Source organism: Apis laboriosa, unplaced genomic scaffold (assembly GCF_014066325.1).
Source record: "Apis laboriosa isolate Shangri-la unplaced genomic scaffold, ASM1406632v1 scaffold39_cov144, whole genome shotgun sequence".
NCBI classification, from domain to species: domain Eukaryota; kingdom Metazoa; phylum Arthropoda; class Insecta; order Hymenoptera; family Apidae; genus Apis; species Apis laboriosa.
In genome coordinates, this window is record NW_025223140.1 from 2213903 (window position 1) to 2233592 (window position 19690).

The 19690-nt window shown below is 30.3% G+C and overlaps 2 protein-coding genes across 2 annotated transcripts; both read right to left on the bottom strand.

Annotated features, from left to right (window-relative positions):
- Nucleotides 1-1164: 1164 nt before the first annotated feature.
- On the bottom strand, nt 1165-4544 carry LOC122715638 (odorant receptor 13a-like). The gene is made up of 6 exons (XM_043937978.1): nt 4350-4544; nt 2804-3056; nt 2584-2687; nt 2139-2468; nt 1608-1883; nt 1165-1242 (listed from the first exon to the last, which is right to left on the bottom strand). Exons 1-6 carry the CDS (start codon nt 4542-4544, stop codon nt 1165-1167), a joined length of 1236 nt encoding a protein of 411 aa, XP_043793913.1.
- A 1276-nt stretch (nt 4545-5820) lies between these two features.
- LOC122715640 (odorant receptor 13a-like) lies at nt 5821-12587 on the bottom strand. Its single transcript, XM_043937979.1, has 10 exons — nt 12393-12587; nt 11897-12149; nt 11688-11791; nt 10711-11028; nt 10202-10477; nt 9731-9788; nt 8045-8297; nt 7260-7495; nt 6325-6659; nt 5821-5883 (listed from the first exon to the last, which is right to left on the bottom strand). Exons 1-10 carry the CDS (start codon nt 12585-12587, stop codon nt 5821-5823), a joined length of 2091 nt encoding a protein of 696 aa, XP_043793914.1.
- Between the last annotated feature and the right edge of the window lie 7103 nt (nt 12588-19690).

The following is a 19690-nucleotide window of genomic DNA, read 5'->3' on the forward strand; positions in this document are numbered from 1 at the left end:
GGGGAACGAAGGGAGGGACGCACAAAGGGGATTCTAATATTTCTCGTGGATTGCGGATCGATGCATTATGAATGGATTGGAATGGAAACTCGACGAGAACTTTTAAACCGTAAAATCGAAACGCTTGTTGGGAAAGTCGTTTTAGAAATTATCGAGTAGGTTGTTAAATATGAAACGAGGAAAGGAGGGGGGCTGTAATTGTGGCTTCGATAATTTGCCTCGAGATCTATAGATAGAGAGATGATAGTCTAGATATTGAAGTTGAAGTTTTATTTCGTGAGAATGTGGATTCGTGATTTTTTTTGAAAAATTTTAGAAAATTTTAGAAAAGATTAAGATATAAGGTAATGAGGTAATAATAATAATGTATTATATATTTACATAAGAATTAATTTTTCTTAATATACGTTTGATTCTGCATGATGTTGTGCGTTGAGTAAGTGAATTTTATGAAACGAATAAAAGAATCTTTTGTGTTTTCTAACATTTTTATTAACGAAATTTTATTTTTATTTCTTTTCACACACGAATATAATTCGAAATTAAATGTACATCTCATAATTCAAATTCATTACGATTTTTATATATTCGAAACTAATTAGCATTTAGCCAATTATGTTTTAACTGTATTTTCGGATTGGTTTCTCAGCAATGTGAAGTATGACATCGCGGTACTCAAAATCTGTAAAAATTAAATGCACATTTTTAAATTTCGATGTGTCATGAATAAAATCTGATATAATAATAAGAATAATAACTATCATGTTTTCGTATCCAAAATATTTGCATTAATACAGATATAATATAAAAATAACAAGCAAAAATTTATTTTTTTAACAAATTTGTATTAATAGTACGAGATATTAGTTTATTAATGATAAAATTTTACTTACTACCATTATTCACTGATTCATTGAATATTTTGTACGTTTTATTTATTATAAGTATTTCTAATTTCAAATTTATCGCATTATATATTCAATATAATATCACACAAGATCTATGATTAATTTTAAGATACGATTATTTATTTCATCTATTGATAATTATAAACAAATTTTTGGAAAATCATTTTATAATCCATTTTTAAAAATTGCTTTCATTATTTTTGTGAAAAAAAAAAGAAAGTCATAAATCATATATTAAGAATTATCAGAATTTTCGTCATAGAGAATTGTCACTCTTAAATTTTTTTTCATAACGTTTTAATATGGTAAAGATTGAAATTGCAGTACTCAAAACCTAAGGAAAAAGAAGAAAAAGAAAAACGACAATAACTATTTTCATATTTTCATATTAAAAAGAATTTTATATTATTTTCTCCTTATTATATACAAATTTTAATACAAGTATAAAATTAATATTATTATATCAGATTTAGAAATCCACTTTTAAAATTCTAGTAATTGGAACATTGATTTAATAAATCAAATAAGTAATTGCTCAAATGATGTATATTAATAATATTTTGAATAATTGTAATATGCAACGAGATGAAAATGATAAAAGCAATTCAAAACTGATATATATTGCAAAATTTTAGAAAAATATTTTTAATTCGAAGAAGAGGAAGAGGTTACGTTTGGATGGAACGAAAGATCGCTTACTCTGGTATACGTTTCGAGTGAAACAGCGAAAAATCCGCACGCAGTGAGGCAACACGGTGTTCTCGACCTTGTGATAACGAACATCAGATCTTTCCGTATCATTTTCCCGTATTTATCCATCGGCAAGAACGACCACAAACAATTGTACGCGGCATCAGCTATATCCATACTGTCTCTTATCAAGCAATCGCAACTGTACGTGAACATCAACAGTTGACAAATGCAACCCGTTATGTGAAACGCGAAAGTGACGCGTCTTCCAAAAGGGGTATTTTCCTAGGAGTGAAAATTCATCGATCAACAACAATTGAGAGGATATCCTTTTTTCTCAGAAATTTCGTATAATTTAAGGAGAATAAAAAAAAGTCACAAATGAAATTTCAATCATTTATGAATAAATAAGATATTGGAATATTGGAAATTCGAAATATTGGAATATTGGAATATTTGAAATTGAATATCTGAGTTATGAAGAAATGTATATCGAGAAGGATTGAAGAATAACGAAAGTATAAAAATTAAAATACGAACCATGAGTATCAGGTATCCATCGAGGCACATCAACAAGCTGAAAAGTAACACCTGTCCAAATACTATTGAATTGAACACTTCTTCCAATTTTTTGCAATATTCGATAAGAGCTTGATGCTGTCGAATGTAAGCTTTGAGCTTTGCGTATTCGTAGAAACTGCGTGCCGATTTTTCATCGTAAATTTCATAGCGCTTTTCCCTTTTCTCGTTGCACGTATTGGCAAATCTGTATTGCAAGATACGAAACTGGCTGGCAGTGTGCAAATTTAAAATGCACAAAAGGCTGTCGAAGCAGTGGTAGCACACACAGACGTGATACACGAATACGACCTGATACAAAATATAATCATTTCATTTGTTTTTGAAGTGAAATTTCAATATTTCTGTGATTCCTATTTAATTCAACGTGGACGAAGATGTGTAGATCGATCGAATAAATTGATACCTGTACAACAAACATTACTTCAAAATATGGCGTGATTGACAATGGCAGCTCGAGCCACATATTGAACGGAAGTATTCTGTCCGATTCGTTTTTTCCACGATTCACTGTGAACGTTAACCAATGTTTTATCAACAATTACGATTTTTCGACTTTTCTTAATGCATTTTCATTTTTATTCAACGACGAAATGTATACACACGTGTTTCGTTTACCATCTTACCCAAAATTGGCCTCAATATGAAACCTAAAACCGTCCCCTGGGCGAAGAAAGTAAAGACGAAGACGAGGTAGTTACAAGTACGTTGACACTTGTTCATTATCAATTTTTCACTCGTGTCGTAATTCGAATGCCAAAAATTTGTTTTCGCATAACGAATTATGCCAAGCAGCTCCTCGTTATATATAAACGATGTTAACAGTTTGATCAAAACTAGAGACACAGTTATAATGTTGCATGTGACATAAATCGAATCCTGTAATTCAAAAAATATACAGATTATGCTATTTTATTGAATCAGAAAAAATTGAATATGCTTAATAATTTCTAATAATAATTCTCCTTTACAATTAAGATATTTCATATGAAACAAAGTTTTATGCAGCATCTTTTTATTCTTTATTTCTTAGAATGCATTGTCCAATTTTTTGAATATGCTTAATAATTTCTAATAATAATCCTCCTTTACAATTAAGATATTTCATATGAAATAAAGTTCTATGCAGCATCTTTTTTTTCTTTATTTCTTAGAATGCATTGTACAATTTTCTGAATATGCTTAATAATTTCTAATAATAATTCTCCTTTATAATTAAGATATTTCATATGAAACAAAGTTCTATGCAGCATCTTTTTTTTTCTTTATTTCTTAGAATGAATTGTACAATTTTCTGAATATACTTATTTCTAATAATAATCCTTCTTTACAATTAAGATATTTCATATAAAAAAACTTCTATGCAGCATTTTTTTTTCCCTTTATTTCTTAGAATGCATTGTACAATTTTCTGAACATGTTTAATTTCTAATAATAATCCTCTTTTACAATCCTCTTTTAAGATATTTCATATGAAACAAAGTTCTATGCTGCATTTTGCTTTTCTTTATTTCTTAGAATGCATTGTACAATATTCTGAATATGCTTAATAATTTCTAACAATAATTCTCCTTTACAATTAAGATATTTCATATGAAACAAAGTTTTATGTAGCATCTTTTTATTCTTTATTTCTTAGAATGCATTGTCCAATTTTTTGAATATGCTTAATAATTTCTAATAATAATCCTCCTTTACAATTAAGATATTTCATATGAAATAAAGTTCTATGCAGCATTTTTTTTCCCTTTATTTCTTAGAATGCATTGTATAATTTTCTGAACATGCTTAATTTCTAATAATAATCCTCTTTTACAATCCTCTTTTAAAATATTTCATATGAAACAAAGTTTTATTCTTTTTTTTTTTTTTATTTCTTAGAATGCAAAGAGGTTTGAACAAAGCTATCAAATTGAATGAACTACACGAACAATTTTTTTTCTTACAAAATTTAATATATGTAATTCTTGATTTAAGATGTAAATTCTTGATTTAAGTAAATTTGTATTTGATTTAGAGAAGCATATCAAAACGAATGTTTTTTATTTGCTTTTTTGAGAGATTTCTTGAGCGGAACTCTATATTATTATATTACATAACAAAGCCTAATTAATTTTCTAATAATTTTTCTAATAATATCGTCACAAAGAAGAAATTGATATTTTAACTCACGCTAAAATTTCCCCAAGAGAAGTACAAATCCCTGGCCTCGGTGGTCGCAGCGAACAGTATCGCGAACAACGTGTAACTCATAGTAACGTTCCTTCGTCGTTCCTCCACGTAATTACTCGATGTCCAAAATCCAGCGATTTTCATGTAAAAAGCAGTGACAGTGATTGACAGATCTCTCACTTCCTTCGATTTCATCTCGAATGTTTAATGACAGAGTTCTTCGATCTCTTATTTCAATTCCACAATTCTCTGATCATCATCTATACCAACAGTGATTGACGTTTTATCGATCCAATGATCACTTGCCTTTCATCCATCTCGTAATTTTCTTTCACTTTCACTTTTCCAACGTCATTGTAATTACGATCCTGGCGCGTGAAAAGAAAAGAGAAAGAGAGGAATCGTCGGATCGATGAATTATGCATTACGAATCTAAGGAATATTGAAACGTGGTGACGTTGATAATTCAGTGGATTTCGTTTTCGCTTGGAATCGTTCAAAGAATATTGTGCAGTGTAATTCTCGCGATTATATGCTTGTTGAAGAATGATTTAAAAGTTCGTGGTCAATCCTTAAATTTTACATGCAAATTATGCAATTGAAATTGACGTATAGATATGATAACTTTTTTTAAGAGGATTAGCAAATTATTTTCCATGGATATCCTTGTTGGTTATTCGTTGCTTTAATATCGTGTGAACAATGTTAATACTCTTGATGAATCGAAAAATGCATTAATTGTATGGTGTTTGCTGTTTTTTGGAATATTTTTGCAAATATTTCAAGTGAGTACAGAGTTTCTTATTTTAAATGATACGTACACGTAACTTTTTATTGAATTGAATTGTTTAAAAAAAAGTTATTATTTGGGAATTATTTTTCACTTATTTATTTATTTTACTTTTATTAATTCGATAATCTAGCAATTATTGAAACGAAAAGATATTACATTCGAGGAATATATTTACTGCAATATGAACTTTATTATACTCAGTACTAGTTATAAATATTTGATTGAAATATAACAAACTCAATGTATTACTACTGCTATAAATTATCAGTCTTGCTATCTCAATGAATCGAGTGACCATCAGACATACGTATTGATAAAAAGAATTAAATAAAATGAGAATAAAGATAGTGATAAACGTGTACCAACAATAAAATGATTAAATATAATTATATTATTAAATTATACTCTTTTTCTTATTTTTATTGAATATTGGAATAGCATAAAAAGAAAAATTCAAAGCTTTTCTTTCAATTTTAATAATTTAAAATTATTTTCAATAAGAATCCTGATGACCACTTAATCTGCAATAATTAAATCTCTATAAATTGTTGTTAATATATAATTACACATCAATAATTTCAATATTAGATTTACTTGTGCTATCCAGAAAGAAAGAAACGCAACAGGGGTAGATCAATAATTATACAAATTCTTCTGTTATTAATTACGCAAATTTCATTACATATTTTCTAAGCTCGAGTGCTTTAGCAGGGTAAAATACGACATTGCCGTACTGAGAACCTGTAAAAGATTAAAAATAATTAGAAATTACTAATCGTGTAAAGAAATAAATTGATAATATAACAAGTTTTTCATCTCTTCATTTTATTTTACGAGAAAAATATTTTATGATTAATCAAAAAATGAAAACAAATTTTAAATTACAATATATTTTTGAAAGATTAATTCTAAAGGTTAAATCAAATAGAAAAATTTCGGTTGAGGTTTATTTAAGTTAAGTTTCAATTAGTTGAAGTGAGATGGAGATAGAAGCTAGACGGGCGCGCGACAAAGACGGAACGACCTCATTATATTCCTGTCTTTGTTTCATCCAAAGCAAATTTCGATTGTTTCGATCGTTAGAATCTTTTTTCCAAAGATTTCTACTAAATATGTTAACGTTATTATTTCGTTAATTATCGAGTTAATGTTTACATATTAACAATAATATTTGTACATTACCGCGGTAAAAGTTTCCAGAGAAACGGGGAAAAATTTGCCGGCCGTCAAACAACAAACTTTTTGCGATCTCATTATGACGATTATCAGATTTTTTCGTACGAGAATGCCAGCCTTACTCATTGGCAGATTTACCCAAGGCCCAGAGAATACCGCATTGCCCACGTTCACGCTTTGCCGTATCAAATTGTCGCAACTATACGTGAAGATCAAAAGTTGAAAGAAGGTGCCGCCCAAATTGAGCACTAAACTGGCTTTCTTCGAAGCTGGGGTGTCCGCCTGTATAAATTCGACGTATATAATTATTACCATAAGAGGATGAAAGAAATCTTTTAAATCTTTTGGAAAAGAGATGAATTGAGATATAAAGTAAAATTTATCGACTGATTTTCTTTTTCTTCTATAGAAGTGTGATGTACGATTAGTAGATATTTATTATCATAATAAGAAGATAAGAAGATAAATAATAGGAGATAATATTTATTATTATAATAAGAAGGTGAAAAGATATATTTTATTCTTTTTTGGAAAGGAGATAAATTGAGATATAAAGTAAAATTTATCTGGCTTTGAAGCAGGAATGTCCGCATATAGAAATGTGATGCACGATTAGTGGATATTTTGCTATTATAATAAGAAAATGAAATGATATTTTATTCTTTTGGAAAGGAGATAAATTGAAACATAAAGTAAAATTTATTTGGAAATTTTGATTAATATGTGTGATAAAATCTTGAATCGTTATTACTTAAATGTGAAATAATTATAAAAAAATTATCCTTTTAATGAAATTAAATAATTTTTAATAATTTCTAATTATTTCTTTAAATAATTATACGTTTAAATATAAAAAGAATACTGTGTCAAAATTCATCAAAACTTGAAAATAATAATAAATTCCAAGTCACCGTAAAAAATAATATTCAAAATTGGCATACGAACAAGAAGCAATTGAAATCCGACGAGGCATATCACCACGGCAAGAAACATTACTTGGCCAAGCACCATCACCGTGAATATATTTTCCAATCTTTTGCAATACTCGATGAGCGTCTGGTGTTGCCCCACGCAATCCTTCAACTTTTCGTAGCAATAGTTCTCGTAGTAACGTGATGATAATCTCGATGATTCCCCCTGATTTTCATCCCTGATTGCGTCCTCCAAATTCGTCAATCTGTGTTGCAGTATGCGAAATTGGCCGGCAACGTGAAGATTCACGATGCATAGTAAATTGTCGAAACAGATGTAACACGTGGCCACGTGATACACGCAAAGTATCTGTATAAAAGGTTAAAATCATCCTCGGTTGGTCTAGACAAAATTTTTTAATCATTAATTGATTAAGCAATTGAAAAAATATAGTATATCGTTATTATACAGTTGATATAATTGATATATTTAGTTATTTGAATATATTACACTATTCATAAATATTTATGTAAAGATAAATTGCAAATGAAGATAATGGAATAGAATGTAGATTATATTCGTACTTGTACAATGAAAAGTAGTTCAAAGTAAGGCGACAATCCTACGGGGAAATTGATCCACAAATTGAACGGCAGTGCTCTGTCAGATTCATTTTTCCCTATATTTTCTAGAGAAATAAAAACACCGTTATTGTTATTATCAAGCTATGTAAAAATCGTTTTTCTTCAAGCTATATAAAAATTTACATTTATTAAAATATATTCCAGAGATAGAATAATTGAAATATAAATACCTATAAGCGGAGTGACCATGTAGCCGGCGCAAGTGCCTTGGGCACAGAAGACGATGAGGACGATGGAAAAGTTGCATATTTTCTTGCACCCAGTGATGATCAATACTTCTTGTGGATCGTTGTAAAAACGCCAAAAATTCTTCTGAGTGTATGCGATCAGATCGAAGAACTCTACCTTGTGCGCGTACAAGACGCCGATTTTCAACAGTACGATCGCCACGTATAAAATATTGCAACAGATAAAAACGCTGTTCTGAAATCATATTTCGGATGAAATAAAATCTGAAAACGAATATTTCGAAATAATAATTCTCTTCAGATTTTTATTTTATTTTCACAGAATCGAGGATGTTAATCAATTCACAATACAATACAACAATGAAATTCTATTTGCAAAAGTATTACGTTCCCGTAATTTACAAACTTATTATAAATTGTGCTTTCAACCTTTGTTCCAGCGAACGAATAAAAAAAAAGAGAATCATTTTCACGAAGATATTTTCAACGATACTCTTGAGTTGACTCACGGAAAAATTTCCCCACGAATAATATATGTCCCTGAACGCGATGCATATGCTGATAAATAGCGTTCCAAGGGTGTAAATCAGTGCGAAATCTCTGCATCGTTGCTCGTTCCGATCCGCGGCCAACCACAATCCCACGATTTTCATCAGGAAACTGGTCCAAATTATCGAGACGTCTTTGCCTTGGGATCGTCGCATCGTTTGCGAATCGATCGAAGGATACGTTGCCTTTTACTTTTCCCTTTTGAACCTTGTTCGATTTTTAACGAGACGTCACGCATCCGCGTTTTTTGACGGGTGTCGGTCTTCTTTCCAAGATGCCTATCTAATCACCCGCTTTCTCACACTTTACTTCAACCCTGCCAATTGCGGATGACGACTTGCACGGCTGCATTATTCATGATTCGGGAGGGGAACACTCCCCCTCCGGGCGACGATGAACGCAGGGAGGAATTGCCTTTATTAGTCGTTTATCTTATGTCCCAAGGGATGTGGCGTCTTTTCGAATTTTTAAGGCGATTAATGTTGAAAAGTTTCGAAGGGAGTTTGAGTTTGTGTTTCTTGGAGGAATAATAATAATATAGATTCGATCTTTGTGCTACTTCGACAATTTTTATCATAAAGTTGAGAAATTTTAAATTTGAAAAGTTTTGTGATGTATAATTAAATTTATCGAGAGGGTTTTAACGATTCAATTTTTATCGTCGAAGCGGGGAAATTGTGAAGAATCTTCTCTTTGTTTGATAATCAAATTTATCAAAATTTCGATGAAATTTCGAATCGTGTGAAAAATGTCGAATCATTGTTTTAAGAGGTAAAGGAAAGTTGAAAATTAAGTGTAGATGTATATTGAGTAATAATTATCTCTTTCATTTCTGAATAAAATCTATATCGATTTAAAAGAAGCACAAAGAAAAAAGGAAAAGAAATTTAATAATTTGACGTATTGGACGATTGTCAGTTTATTTGGATTCTTAAAAGGATTTAGAAAAATCGTTGAATCAACATTACCCTTTGCCCCATGTGATATTTGAATCATATTTTATTTTTTCATCTAGGAAATACAAACACTAAAAGTACTAAAAGTACTAAAGTTTCTTATCTAATATTAAAAAATTTTCATTTTATATAAATTTGTGTACGTTTATTCAATTTATTCAGCCCGTTTTCATGGACGATTCCCTCATTAAGGTGAAGTACGACATTGTGGAACTTACAAGCTACAAGAATAAATTTAAATATTATCACAAATTGACGTTATTAGTATAATTACTTGATTAATTTTTATTTAAAAATTATATATATTTATTTTTCTCCGCGTAAAATGCAATGAAAAAAAAATATGCAAAATTCTGAATTTATTAAAAAAATTTCGATTAATATAAAGATATATCTCACACGATCTCTTTCAACCCGCAATGATCCTTCTTTTTCACGAATGAAAAATATTTTTCACGGGCTAAACTCTTACTCTTTAGAAAATATAAAATATCAATTTTCTAAATATAAATCATTTCTATTCGTTATATTTCCAAAATTATTAAAAAAAAATTTCCTAATTTTATATCACATCATATTTAATATTTTTAATATTTTAAACGAGAAAGAAGTGACGTTAAAGGAGATTGCATACCGCAGTAGACGTTTCCAAAGACATCGGAAAGAAACCACCTGCGGAGAGGTAACACGGCCGCATGGACTTCATCATTATCATCTTTATATCTTTTCGCAGCATTCTTCCAGTCTCGTTCATTGGCAACGTCGTCCACCAGCCTGAATACGTGGCCAACCCGACGTTTCCACTTTCTTCTATCAGACCGTGGCAAATATACGTGAAGAAAATTATATGGATGAAACTACCGATCATGTGACAAATGAAGATGAACCTCTTCAACGTAGGTATGTCTGCCTGTAAAATTATTTAAAATTAATATACGAATATTAACGTATTCGTGGGAACATCTTGTGAACAACGAATAATATTAAAAATATATCCATATATAACACGAATAAAAAATTATCTTTGTTGTAAATAAAATTATTTATAATATTTTAAAACGTTTTCTCACGTGAATTACTAAATTATTAAAAATATTAATCACGATCCAAAGAAGATAGAAATATTAGGGTTCAAACGCGTACCAAAAGTATCTCGTACGTATCGAAACACATGAGCAAGCTAAACACCACCACGTGACTGAGGATCGGAAACGTGAAAACCTGCTCGAGTTTATTGCAAAATTCGATCAACGATTGATGCCTTCGAATGCACTTTTTCAAAGCTACGTGGCACCGCCTCGTGTAAGCTGTGATGTTCGTTGTTTGTTCATCGATGCTCGACCAGATCCTCGATAATTCCTGCTGCATCATGCGAAATTGGTAGAGGGCGTGCAGGTTCAGTATGCATAGGAAGAAGTCGCTGCACACGTACGCGATGCCAATTTGTTCTACGGCCAATAACTGTGCGAATATTATTTCTTAACCTGTGTCAAGTGTGCAATAATCCATCGTTGGAACAATTATATATTTGAATATAGAATCTTCATTATTCGAACATTTTGCATATTATATATATTGGCAGCGATGGAAACAGAATTTAACCTTAAATTCTTTCGTCCGATAAAAAAGAGAGTGAAAATCATTTGCATTTCTTCTTTAATAAAAGAAGTTTAAAAATGTGAATGCTATTCATCGAAACATTATTTCGAATTATATTTGATATATATTGGCAGCGATGGAAACAGAATTTAACCTTAAATTCTTTCGTCCGATAAAAAAGAGAGTGAAAATCATTTGCATTTTTTCTTTAATAAAAAAAGTTTAAAAATGTGAATGCTATTCATCGAAACATTATTTCGAATTATATCTGATATATATTGGCAGCGATGGAAACAGAATTTAATTCTTCTGAATGCTATTCATCGAAACATTATTTATCTCATATAAATTAACATATAAATAAATTTAATATTTGTTAATTTTGGAATCCAAAAAAGAAAAAGAAAAAAAATAGGATGATTATTATAATTTAAAATAAAAATATATCTGAAATATTATTTCTGATATAAATTTTATTTTTATGTGAGGAATATGACAATGTAAATAAAGATATACAGTACCTGGATGACGAACATTATTTCATAATACGGTGTCACGCTTAGAGGAAGATCGACCCACATTTTGAACGGAAGTATCCTATCCGATTTATTCTTCCCTATATTTTCTGAAACATAATTTTTCTATTCTGTACTCTTCCATATATTTATTTTTCTTAATTTTTTCTGGAAAATGGATCCTCGATTCACGATACAATTATGAATCGACTTACCATAAATTGGTGTAATTATGTAAAAAGCCAACGAGGATTGAGTAATCATGCTCACAACTATGATCCACAGTCTGCAAAATTTCTGACACTTTCCGAAAAGTATCTTCTCGTCGTAATCGTAATCCAAACGCCAGAAATGTTTCTGGGCGTATGAAACTATATGCGAGAATTCCATTCTGAAAAAGCTTATTACGAAACACTTGAATAATCCCAATAATATGCACATTATGTTAGAAGTCAGAAAGACGCAATGCTGCAAAAAAGTAATTTAATATTTCAATATTTTTATAAACGCACGAGGTTCAAATCTTTAGCGTAATGTAAAAACGACGAATCGTTAAATATTAAAAATTAATTGTAAATAAATTTAATCTATCGAATATTTCTCAAAATTATTCGAAAGAAAAAATGATCTCGTATTTAAGCAATTGAATTATTGAATTAATAACCCATTCGATATTTCAAGTTTATAAATGAACTCGTGTTTCAAACTCACAGCGAAATTATCCAAATTGTGATAAATATCCACTGCATTCACGTATATACCGTAAATCAGGGCAGCGAGTGTGTAGAACACAGCGAACTTCCTCTGACGTTCCTCAGCGTTGTTTCCAATCACCCATATACCAGCCACTTTCAACAGGAACTGCGACACTTTGAGCGACATATCGGTGTACCCTTCCTTGTGCATGATTCGTCTTCTTCGATTTTTATTCTTTATTATTATTTTTTTTCTCCTTTCAACTCTTAAATCACACAACTCTTGGTTGATGGAAGTCGAAAGAAAGAGAGAAAAATTTCCGTGTGGCTGATCGGCTCAAAGTGACATCACTTTGATCTATCGAGACACTCGATCATTTCGCGGATGGATACGTGTCTTCCTTAAAGCGAAACTTTCGCGTGAAATAGAAATGATATGGGTGGACGAAATATAAGATATATCGTTGTGTATTATGCATGGCGCAAAAAAAGGGCCAAAGTGATTGTCACATCCTGAATGTACAACCGGCAATTTTCCACGTATCGATTATTTTTGGCGTATCATTCCGCGAAGATAAAGGCATAGCTCTTTCACTCTCGATGGTGGATACATATATTATATCGAGAAGCAATTCGTGCAAAGATATCTGACGTTTTGTTCTTAAAAATTTTCAGATATAATTTATTATCGTAGTAGAAAATACGTGTAAAATGGAAGAAAGTGTTGTAAATATGTCAACGTGTTGATAATTAAAAATTCTATGATTATTTCAAGGATTTTTATTATTTGATAAATTGTGATTTTTTTTATTCACATAATTATATTATATTATTCGTGCAAAATATTTTATTTCAGGAATATTGTATAGTCTTCAAGATAACTCTAATTGTTGGATTCAAATAGATGAAAAACGACATGAAAATTATGGAAATGAATATTTATAATATTTTAAAGTTTCAATATACGAGAAAGGTACGTAATATTTTTATTAAGATTCATAATTTCATTAGTAAAAAAAAATCTAATTACATTTTACATAAATTAAAATTATTTAATTCTGGATTGGCATGTTAGAATCTTTTATAACATTAACATTAGATTTTCATTTTTGTTGATCTGTCGCAAATATATAAAATTTGCAGTATAAAAAATGCAGTATTGCACTTTTTGAATTATATGTTGAATATAAATATACAAATCAATTTCGATCCCTAATTTCCTTAATAGAATTTCTCAAAGCACTATTTACAACTCGATTAACACAGATATTAAAATAATCTCAAGTACGAAAAATCTCAAAAAAAAAAAAAAAAAAAAATGAAAGAAAAAAAAATTCAAAATAAAAATCAAAATTAGGAGAGGAAAAGATAACACGATATCTTACAGTGGAAGTATTTTATTGTATAGATATATATATGTATATATATCCTTTTTATCATTTTTCATTGAGAAAATACGTATACTTATTCGCAACTCATTATTATTTAATCCTCGCAAGGGGCGCTCGCTCATCGTCCCTGCCACCTCTAATAAATAACTTCTCATAGTTGTGAACAATAGGGATGATGAGATTAGGAGGAAGCAAGTGAAATTTTATTGCTACTTCCACCGTTGAACGAATCGATTATCGGGGGGGGCGATACAGAGATCGAATGAGGAGATCGGCAGAGTCGGTCAAGCGTCGCCCCCTCCAACGATAAATCCGGACGCTGATACTGAAACGTACAACAAACGAAGAAAACCGCGGCCCGCGAACGGTGTTGTGTGTTGTTTATCGTATCGGGGGCTTTACGAATCGTGAAGTGTTTTTTAAATATCGTGAATAAAATGGGGTAGGAGAGGGGGGGGGCGGAGGCGTAGGCATCGATGTCGTTTTAATTTTCTTCTCTCTTTTCTTCTTTTTTTTTTTTCGAGTTTTCTTTTTTTTTTTCTTTTTTTTTTCTTCGCGAGATACATATACACACGCTTCGATACAATATTAAAACACTTATCAATTTCATTTGCAAACATTTCCTTACCTAGTATGTTTCTATTATTTCATTGTTATTCGGATAATGCCGCTTATCCATATAACACGTGTAACCCCATCAAAGCAAAGGAAAAAGGGAACTTAAAAATGCTTGTTCTCTAGATTAGTGGCTCCTTTTCTTTTTTTTTTCTTTTTCTTTTCTTTCTTCGTGATTCATGCGAGCTTAAATCGAAGGATCTACGTTTTTTACTTTTTTTTTTTTTACCATGTGCATAAGATAAGATAAGATAATCTATCCGAGTTTGTCGATTTCGAGAAATAATCTTTGACGAGATATATATATATATATGTGTATATGTAGCACTTAATTGTCTTTTCAATAATTAAAACGAATGTTTATTATGAATTCTGAATTAATATAATATAAATTAATGTATCATCACATATGTGTGTATTTACAATATAATTAGACTGTGGATTTTTGTGCAAATACATATTTTTCATATTGCATGTTCTGTATGTTTATGTTAAATAGATTAAAAATAATCATAATATATGATTTATCATAAAACTCGATTGCATTCTATTAAAATTAGGAAAAATTTGAACCGCTATAACCTCGAAGATAATGATCTCTGATCAATGAATCGAAGATCATTAGAAGTGCGAAATCTTACTCTTTAAAATGCTTTTTGGTTTATCTCTGTACGATTTTTGGTTCTTGAGATATTGGCATGCAAAGAAGATAATTTTTCTGAATTATCGCTAATGTACCTTAGAAATTCAATTAAAATTAAGAAAACTTTAAATCACTATAACTCCAAAGATCTTCGGCCAACGAATCAATAAAAAAAGAATCGTTTTTCTTTTCTTTTTCTTCTTTTTTTTTTCGAGTTTTCTTTTTTTTTTTCGAAGAAACCCTGAATCTTGCCCTTTAAAATGCTTTTTGATTTATCTCGATACGACTTCCAGTTTCCGAGATATCCTCGTGTAAAGAAAAGAATAATTTTTAATCGTTTATTTCCGTCCTTGTCACACACCCGGACTTTGCACAAGTTATTGTTAACATACCTTAGAAATTCGATTAAAATTAGAAAAATTTTAAATCGCTATAATTTCAAAGATAATAATCCTAGGTCAATGAGTGAAAAATCATTAAAAACGAGGATCCTTGTTCTTTAAAATGCTCTTTCATTTATTTCGATATAATTTCCAGTTCCCGAGATATCCTCGTGTAAAGAAAAGGATAATTTTTAATCGTTTACTATTTCTGTCCTTGTCGCACACCCGGACTTTGCACGAGTTATTGCTAACATACCTTAGAAATTCGATTAAAATTAGAAAAATTTTAAATCGCTATAACTTCAAAGATAATAATCCTAGATCAATGAGTGAAAAATCATTAAAAACGGGGATCCTTGCTCTTTAAAATGCTCTTTCATTTATTTCGATATAGTTTTCAGTTCCCGAGATATCGTCGTGTAAAATAAAAAGTAATTTTTTATCGTGTACCGTTCTTGTTGCTTATCCAGAACTCACTCGCATCTTGTCTCACTGATTATATTGTAGAGAAATAAGCAGATTCATAATATCTGTCCTCTGTTAAAACTATGAAGATTTTGAATCATTATACCAACCAACCAAATATTGATTTCAATAGTACGACTTTCTTTATTTCCTATTATATATATATATATCAGGAAATAGAGAAAGGATTTAATAATAAAATTTATAGTTTCTTTTTATTTTTTCCATATGAAAAATCGAAACGAATACGAATATGTATTATTTTCTGTCTATTTGTTTGAACATGTTTTGCATCCACAAAAATCCACAATCTCAGTGATGTAACCAAGATTTTATAATAAGAATAAAAGTAAGTAAAATGGTAATAAAATTATTTCAGTTGTAAGACAATAAAGTGCTAGATTTTTTTTAATTGTAATTTTTTTTTAAAATTAATTTAACATTATCGATCGAAATTACGAAATTATTTCTCTTCTCCTTCGAATCATCACGTGGAAATATCGAGTCATAAACATCGCAACGATAATAATTTTTTCTCTCTCTACATTAATGATAATAATAATAATAATAATAATAATTACAATAACGATAATAATAGTAATAATTCTGAACAAGATGACGCGAGTCATACGCTATGTGCGGATTCGACCATTTTTTTCATTTTCTACAAACTGATCGAGCAAAGCTGTCCAAAAACCAGCCCTTCTTAAACTTAACAATTATCAAAGGATCTCTATAGATATTTTTTTTTCATTTCTTTTTTTTTTCTTTTTTTCCTTTTTTTGTTCGTCTATCAACAAACGGTGTCGTTTAAATCGATCGCTACTTTGCAACAAGTTATCGATAACATCTTTAACATATTTGTATCTCGAAGGGAATTTTCTTGAAAGCAATAATCCACTGTGTTGTCTATATCCGCTAGGAATATGCTTCTATTAATTATACATATACGTAAGCTTGCAACGATTACACGATTATCAACCTAATGAATGTGTAAATGGATTATTTCAGTTCGGAATAAAGCTTAGGGTAAAAAAAAAAAAAAGAAAAAAAATTATAGAGGGATCTTTTCGTTGAAGACAATTTGATGAGAATTTGTGTTCTATTTCGTTTTCATTGTCAGAAGACGCAAAGAAGATGAAATATAAACATCTACTCAATTTTATTATTCATTTTCCTAAGATTAAAAAATTAAAAAAAAATTTATTATCTATTTTACAAGCAGTAAAATTTTAAATAATTCAATTCTGTTTGTTTAATTATTTTCCATATTTATATATCTCAAGAGGCCGAAATTATGGCGTAATTTCAATTAATAAACTCGAACAAATTGCTCCACAATATGTTCCCGCTATAATTATATTTATATTTTACTTTAAGGGGAAAAGGGAATGCTGGAAAATAAGATAATATTTGCTCGTACATTTCCATTTAAATTCGGTGTAGCACGATAAAGCGTAATCTATCATCCAATAAAAGCTCGATTTCGCGTCGAAAACGAAATAATAGCTTTTGTTTTTTTTCTTCCACGTTTAACGAGAAGTCGCATCGACGGAATTCGTGCCCCATTCACAATCGTTATGACGATCCTCCTCTTCGATCGTTCCTCGCTTTGATATCTGAGCGAAAACGAATTGCAAATTCGAGAACACGTTCAAACTTTCTTCCCCGATCTCTGAATAAATATTCTTCCTCGGAGACAATTTCATTGTTGACAATTTCAATCTCACCTTTCTATGTCTACGTCTACTACTGTTTTAAAATAATCTCTCGATGAAACGAAAAGGAAAATCGAAACCATGTATAATTTCGAAGAAAATACATCGGTATAAATATGTATTCTTGTTATTCTCTTCTTGTCCTTTTTCTTCTTCTTCTTCTTCTTTTTCTTTCTCTAGAATTTTATTCCGTAGAGAAACGTTGGAATTATTTATATATATTTTCTTCAAGGACTAGAAATTAAAGATGGGTCGAGACTCGATCCCAAACAATTTCTCGAAACTCTCGAACCTCGAAACTTTATTGAAAATCAAAAGATGGAAGATCGGGAGAAAATTTCGACTTTTTTCGAAAAACTTAATTCGTATCTTTTTTCTTTGGATGGATTATTAGTTAAAAGTTTCGAATCGCAAAAAAGTTTCCAAGTTCGAGAAACTCGAAATTTCTTGGTTCGGTTTCGAAGTTTCTACTGTCCCATCCCTGCTACAAATATTTCGTCGAGGTGATTGTACAAACAATCTTAGCTCACTCTGAAGTTCGCCGCCCCAAGTATTCCATTGTTGTTCCAAGAACTTTTACAACTTGGAGTTACTCGCTTCCTCTTCGTCTTCTTCTTCTTCTTCTTCTTTTTTTGTATTTTTTTTCTTTTTTTCCTTTTTTTTCCATTTTCGTTTCGATGTAAATTTATAGAGAAATATCTTTATATTACCTTAGCCTGTGTAAACATTTTTCATGTAAATCGATAGTAAATAATGTAATAATAATATATAGTAATAATAATATTAATACAATACTCCTCTAAAATTGCCGTTTTATTATTTACACACACACGCCACCACGCTTTTGAAAAATCTAATCGAACCCGTGTAGAAAAATATCCGATGAATTGATAGAGACTCGAGACAATCTGCGGCCATCGTTCACGCTTTAGAAGAAAACTATTTTCTTACGTTTCGCGGGAAAAAACTCTCCAAACAACTTTCTTTCGCTTGCTTCGAAAAATCAATCGTGCATTTTCTGTTTATCTTTTTTTCTTCTTTTTCTTTTTATATTGTACAACAATTTCAAATTCTATTGAAAAGTTTTCAAATTTTTTGCCGCGAACCGCGTACAATTTTGCGCAGATTTTAAAAAACTTTGCAGAAACCGCTTTGGCCCCATAGCGTTAAAATCGAAAGAGAAGAAAGAAGAGGAAAAAGGAAGGAAGGAAGGAAGGAAGAAAGGAGAGAAACGAAAAGTGCAGAGAGATAGATATTTTCTTTCTTGATATAATGAAAGAAGATTCGTGAAGATACTTGAATTCGCTCTTTCCAATTTAAAATTATTAATTTTTTTTTTCTTTACCTGTTTGGTTTATAATTTATGCATGGCCTAAAGATTATCTTTATGTAATAGTTATCATGTCAAAAATTGAAGTTAAATACAATTTTATTAAAGAAAATCGAAATTATCCAACGTAGGTTTTAAAAGTGAAAAGAAAATTGGAAATAAAATAAAAAAAAATTCATAATCGAAATTCATCGAATCCTATTAGAATTAATATCGATTTCTAACGAAAATGTTTTTAAAAATTGAAAATTCCACGTAGAAAGACATAGAGGGTCTCTGATACTCTTTCAATAATATAACAAACAATAATTACACATACTGATAAAAATTTCCATATTGATAAAAATTTCGCTCGAACATAAATTTCGATTTCTCTGAATCCCAATTAAATGCAAATAAAATGCACTAAAACTCTAATCATAAAAATCTTCCTTTCATTCGAATCATCCTTTCAACCAATCCCAAATTTAAAAGATAAACATCCCTCGGCTCTCTTCAAACGAACCAATAAACCATTGTGTTATATCTTCGTAATATTCATAGATCACTAATGATTCGGATTACGCGAATGCCGATTTACCCGCGGTTCCTCGATCCACCATCAATCCGCCGTATGAAATAAGGAACAAGGATAGAAAACCACCTCTAGTGGCAAAGCGATTCGTCGCCGCGCAAAGGAAAACTTTCATTCAGCAGTATTATCCGTTTTATACGTGTCATTTATTTTCGCTTTCGTGAACGATAAGCATAGGAACGGATCCGGAGGTTG

Bases quoted from the DNA above. Each gene is read 5' to 3' on its own strand.
- LOC122715638 (XM_043937978.1), bottom strand. From the start codon at position 4,544: ATGAAATCGAAGGAAGTGAGAGATCTGTCAATCACTGTCACTGCTTTT. The intron at 2,688-2,803 runs GTAAGATGGTAA...TAACGTTCACAG, and splicing joins CATATTGAGGCCAATTTTGG to TGAATCGTGGAAAAAACGAA. The intron at 2,469-2,583 runs GTATCAATTTAT...ATTTTGTATCAG, and splicing joins AAGTAATGTTTGTTGTACAG to GTCGTATTCGTGTATCACGT.
- LOC122715640 (XM_043937979.1), bottom strand. From the start codon at position 12,587: ATGCACAAGGAAGGGTACACCGATATGTCGCTCAAAGTGTCGCAGTTC. The intron at 12,150-12,392 runs GTGAGTTTGAAA...ACTTTTTTGCAG, and splicing joins ACAATTTGGATAATTTCGCT to CATTGCGTCTTTCTGACTTC. The intron at 7,496-8,044 runs GTATTTATATTT...ACTGCAACACAG, and splicing joins CATGGTCACTCCGCTTATAG to ATTGACGAATTTGGAGGACG.